Source organism: Saccostrea echinata, unplaced genomic scaffold (assembly GCF_033153115.1).
Source record: "Saccostrea echinata isolate AGI-Se365-2 ecotype Australia unplaced genomic scaffold, CSIRO_AGI_Sech_v1 ptg000002l, whole genome shotgun sequence".
Classification (NCBI taxonomy): Eukaryota; Metazoa; Mollusca; class Bivalvia; order Ostreida; family Ostreidae; genus Saccostrea; species Saccostrea echinata.
In genome coordinates, this window is record NW_026889751.1 from 6,758,705 (window position 1) to 6,764,704 (window position 6,000).

At 35.2% G+C, this 6,000-nt stretch overlaps 1 protein-coding gene across 1 annotated transcript in view; it reads right to left on the bottom strand.

The window, feature by feature from the left end:
* The window catches only part of LOC133206229 (paladin-like), an 89,800-nt gene extending 84,920 nt beyond the window's left edge, over positions 1-4,880 (bottom strand). Inside the window, exon 1 of the mRNA XM_061342180.1 lies at positions 4,787-4,880. Within this exon, the coding sequence (XP_061198164.1) occupies positions 4,787-4,871 (85 nt within the window). The 5' untranslated portion in view covers positions 4,872-4,880. The remainder of the gene's footprint in view (positions 1-4,786) is intronic.
* Between the last annotated feature and the right edge of the window lie 1,120 nt (positions 4,881-6,000).

The following is a 6,000-nucleotide window of genomic DNA, read 5'->3' on the forward strand; positions in this document are numbered from 1 at the left end:
AAATATAGCGCAATCTTCAACATCAACCGATTATCATAAATTAACACACATAAAATATAGCGCAATCTTCAAAATCAAATGATTATCATAAATTAACACACATAAAATATAGCGCAATCTTCAAAATCAAACGATTATCATAAATTAACACACATAAAATATAGCGCAATCTTCAAAATCAAACGATTATCATAAATTAACACACATAAAATATAGCGCAATCTTCAAAATCAAACGATTATCATAAATTAACACACATAAAATATAGCGCAATCTTCAAAATCAAACGATTATCATAAATTAACGCTTTTGGAGCCAAGCCTCTATAGGATTTGTTTTTATCACATATTAGCATATACTTAAAATAGCTGACATAAGGAGAAAGAAAGGTGCTAAAATAAGATTACCACTAATCTAAGTATGTTAACAGTATTTCAGCATTATCAGAAATAATAGTGTTCATGTAATCTTTTTTACCTTCATGTTCCTGAAATACATATTCTGTAATGTGTTGAAATTAATGTGAATTTTTCTTCAGAGGAAATCTTTTTAACACATTTTATTCAACCAGATTAAAGTTAACTTCAATCACATTTCCAAAAGTGCTTAAAATTACCGACCGTAACAATTTAGGATAAGTAGTTTGCTTTAAAATGAACAAAACTGTCATCTTACAAAAGATTACAACATCATAAAACATAAGTAATCAAAGATAACAATTTAATCTCACATCAGTGAATATTATCAATAAATGAAGGCACCAAATGAGTATTCTGGTAATGTGCATTCCTAGATGCACATCCATGAAATTTTGGTCTCACTAGGAACTATACTTTCTTGGGAATGGACCTGCTAAAAATATATGTTTGGATCACCTGAAAAATGTAGGTCAGATCATCCAGGTACGGAAGATTCTGCATCCTAAACAAATCTGGTAATGTAAATCCCTAGATGCATCATCCATGCAGATTCGGTCCAAGTTGACTTTGTGTTACTTTGGATGACCTAGCTGCTCCAAAACCTTTAATTTGGTCACTCATCTGGAAATGTAGGTCTGATACAGACTGGTACTAAGCATGACATCTGATGCATCATTCATGCTAGTTCAGTCATCATAAGGCTTGTAGTTATTTATGAATGGATCTGTTCCAAAAACTTAAACCTGCAGCTTATTTATATCAGATCCAGCATCTGAAGCAAGTCTGGTAGGATGCATCCCTAGTTGCATCACCATTGCAAGTTTGGTCATCGTAGGTATTTAAATCAGTACTTGGAAAACCTGCTCTGAAAACTTTAATCTGGTCACTCATGGGTCCAAAAACGTAGGTTGACTTATCCAGCATCTGAAACATGACTGGCCGAGTACATACCTATATGCATCATCCATTGCAAGTTTGGTCACCATACAGTAACTTAGGAATGGACCTGTTACTGAAACTTATCCAGAAATGTAGGTCAGATCCAGCATCCCAAGCATGCCTGGTAGTCTGCATCCCTAAATGCATCATCAATTCAAATTTGGTTACTATTGGGCTTATAGTAACTTGGGAAGGGATCTCCTCAGAAAAACTGTAGCCTCAGTCTCTCAACCAAAAAAACTTACATCAAATCTATTCATCCAAAAACTTTTGAACTCCAAAGTAAATTTTGTATTTTATACTTCCCTAAATACATTTGGTAGTCATACTTGATGGAAACTAGAAATATGTCCATAGGACATGAATGCCCCGCCGAGGGTATATTAGTAATGCAATGTTTTAACACAAATTGAGAAAAGTGAGGTCAAGGTCAAAGGAAAGGTCAAGGTGAAAAAATATTGTTGCAGTTGAATAGCTTACATCAGTATGTATCAGCATATGAAGTTTGACACTAATTTAAGAAAAGTGAGGTCAAGGTCAAAGGAAAGGTCAAGGTCAAAAATTGTTGATGCAGTTGAAAAGGTTACATCAGTATGTATCAGCATATGAAGTTTGATAAAAATATTATGAATGGTTTCTTTAAAACTGAGCTAAACACTAATTTAAAAAAAGTGAGGTCATGGTCAAAGGAAAGGTCAAGGTCAAAAAATATTGATGCAGTTGAATAGCTCTCATCAGTATGTATCAGCATATGAAGTTTGACACTAATTTAAAAAAAGTGAGGTCAAGGTCAAAGGAAAGGTCAAGGTCAAAACATGTTGATACAGTTGAATAGTTCTCATCAGTATGTATCAGCATTTGATGTTTGATAACACTATCTTGAATGGTATCTTTAAAACTGAGCTAAACATTAATTTAAGAAAAGTGAGGTCAAGGTCAAAAGAAAGGTCAAGGTCAAAAAATGTTTATGCAGTTAAATAGTTTACATCAGTATGTATCAACATGTGAAGTTTGATTAGACTATCTTGAATGGTATCTTGAAAACTGAGCTAAACACTACTTTAAGAAAAGTGAGGTCAAGGTCAAAGGTAAGGTCAAGGTCAAAACATGTTGATGCAGTTGAATAGTTCTCATGAGTATGTATCAGCATTTGAAGTTTGATAACACTATCTTGAATGGTATCTTTAAAACTGAGCTAAACATTAATTTAAGAAAAGTGAGGTCAAGGTCAAAAGAAAGGTCAAGGTCAAAAAAAGTTGATGCAGTTGCATAGCTCTCATCAATATCTATCAGCATATGAAGTTTGATAAAAATATCTTGGATAGTTTCTTTGAAACTGAGCTTTGAACAGAGCTTAACGCAAAGTGTGACGGAAGGACAGACGGAAGGACAGAAGGATGGAAGGACGGAAGACGGACATGACAAACACTATATGCCCCGGCCATATTCATGGCGGGGCATAAAAATGTATATTGCGAATTCCCTATGTAATACTTTAACAAATTTGTTATATAGATGTAACACATTATGGATATATAGTAAATTAAATTTTCAGGTCCCCAGAACTTTGCTATAATGCTTTAACTGAGTTTTATTGTGTTGTAATCAGCACCACAATTTATATAGATCAGTATCACACCTAAATCATTTACACTGTCTTGTTATTCACTATACTGTGCTTCTATTATCAGCAAAGTAATTGCTCAATTCCCTTTTCGCCTTCATGTTGCATTTTTATTTTCAATCAAAAATTGGTTTCATTTTTAATGCACTTGAGCAGGGTAAGATTTCACTTTGTCTTGATCTTGTAAATGTTTTATTCATCAAAATGCCCTCTTATGGCACTTGTATAAAAAGCTATGACTAGAGCAGTATTCCTAAGGTGGAACAATTAAACTAAAACTTATACCAACTCAGATTGGATACGATCAAAGTTAAAAATGGTAGCAAAACTATGATTTAACATATCAAATAAAAGTACAAGTATTATGACACATATTTTTGACAACGTATGGCTCTTAGCTCATATTGAAGCCACTTTAAGGCTTTTCATTTCCTTTCCCACTAAAAAGTGATAGAAGAAAGTAATCTTCAGGATTTGTTTACTTTTCTTCTTTCATTTCTTAATGGATTTTTCCCCTTTGTCTTGTTTCTCAACTGAACAGTAACTTCTAAAAACCTTAAAAAATTCTCTGCTCCGCTACTCAGACTCAATCGTATCATGATTTTGTTAAATTAAAAAATAATCATGCTGGAACAAGAAAATGTTTGCATCAGGGCTAATTAGTGGTAAATTTCAAATGAGAAATGGCTGATTATCGCTATGAATACAATCAATGAATGGGTTTATTGCAATTATGTCAATGAAATTCTACAAGATTCAACAGTAAATATTTGACCTGGCATCAATTTACTCAATGTCAAAAATTAAGGCACATTCAAAGTATTATGTGTATATAATTATATGCCAGCTTACATGCATGCAGCTTATAAAATAATCAATGCATAGGCTGCTGTATAGGTATGATTTTTTTTTTTAATGGAGTTACTGTGAAAGAAAGCATGCATACTTGAGCAACAAATATGATTTCATCCTCACTAATTGGCATTTCTGCTTTGTTATAAAGAAATAAAATGCCAAAACCAGTAGTAAGATTTACAGAGCAGTCACTAAGAAATCATTAACAGCATCTTGAACTGTCACAAAATCTTTATATAAATGTTCCAACGAAATGTCATGCTGGTGAATTTGCTGTCAATAACCTCTTGAATAACTCAGTGCAATGTGGAAGATTTGCATGGCTTTACTAGTACTTTTTTTCATCATGCAAGATACTTATCAATGTGCGTTGCTTTCTTGCACAGATGGTATTAAAAAAAATCCCCTTTCTTGCACTGCTGGCATAAAAGTATCCTTGTCTCATACTCAAAAAGTAAGATAAATGTTTATCTTCACAATGAAAAGGCCCATGGCTGTCTGGCTCAGTGGTAAATGTACAAACCTGGTGATAGGGCCCATTGAGACAGTATTGGGCTGTCTGGCTCAGTGGAACAGGTACATACCTGGTGATGGGGTCCGGTGAGTCAGTATTGGGCTGTCTGGCTCAGTGGACAGGTACATACTTGGTGATGGGGCCCGGTGAGACAGTATTGGGCTGTCTGGCTCAGTGGTACATGTACATACCTGGTGAGAAGTCCCGGTGAGACAGTATTGGGCTGTCTGGCTCAGTGGTACATGTACATACCTGGCGATAGGGCCCGGTGAGACAGTATTGGGTTGTCTGGCTCAGTGGTACATGTACATACCTGGTGATACAGCCCGGTGAGACAGTATTAGGCTGTCTGGCTCAGTGGTACATGTACATACCTGGTGATAGGGCCCGGTGAGACAGTATTGGGTTGTCTGGCTCAGTGGTACATGTACATACCTGGTGATAGGGCCCGGTGAGACAGTATTGGGCTGTCTGGCTCAGGGGAAGATGGAGGAGTCAGAGTACTAGAACCAGATCCCATCTTTCCAACTTTACACTGTCATTTTATTGACCCCTGCAAAATTTCACAACTGTTTTAAAATTTGTTATCAAACTGTGATAAGTCCTTCCAATTTTAAAAGAATGTTTGCCATTAGTTTGTTTATTAATATTCATGCAGTTTCCTGAATTCAGATATTTTATGCTCCCAAAGGTAAAGTTTAAAAAGCCCACTCGTTAATTTAATTTTTTAATCAGCCTGACAATGTCCACCGAGTCTACTCGTGTTCTGGGACTCGACAAACTTCATCAATTTTTAATTCTCTCAATGAGAAGCACCAATCAAATTCAGGCTTTCATAAGTTGACATTTAAAAGTAAACATAATAAGTGGTGAAACTTCAATGCACGACTGCTACAAGTTGTTTGTCACTGAAAGGCTTGATGTGATTGGTCTATAGTGATAGGAAAAATAATCAGAATTTGTAATTTCCCCAAAAGACATTGCTGCAGACAGCTCACAAAACATCGAATGAAGTTTGTCAGGGGTCCAACAACCACTAGTGTACTTAGGACCCCTCATGTTGCGATGATGATTTTTATGGTTAAAAATATTAACAATATCCATATCCAGATCTTCAATAGGTCAACCTTCAGTTTGATACTGTAAAATAAACATGTTTTGTAGCACACAAACTTATAAAACATACTTTTATAGCTAAAAATTCTTTTGGCACCAAGAAGACATAAATGACCTTGGGCCAAGATCATGACACACCCCTAGGTACTGGTTTCTAATGTGTCTCTATTACAAAGTTATAAGCAATATTTGATTGATGTTCAGGCATCCAATGTTACAAAGTGATAGGAACAGGTCAATTTGGACTTTTTCTGCAAATGACCTTGAACACCAACTGACCTGGGTCAAGGTCACACGTTTGTTTTCAATAAGCTCCAATCTTCCTGTGACAGGAAAGGAAAAATCCCTTTTTTTTTTGCTTGCCAGTGACTTTGAACTTATAAAAATGACCTTGGGTCAAAGTCATGACACACTCTCAGGTCATTATTTTTTTTTAAAGCATAAACTTCCATTGTTTTTCCATTAAAAAGTTATGCATCAGACAAAAATTATACACTTTCCTGCCAGTGACCTTGAACTTGTTCAACTGGCCT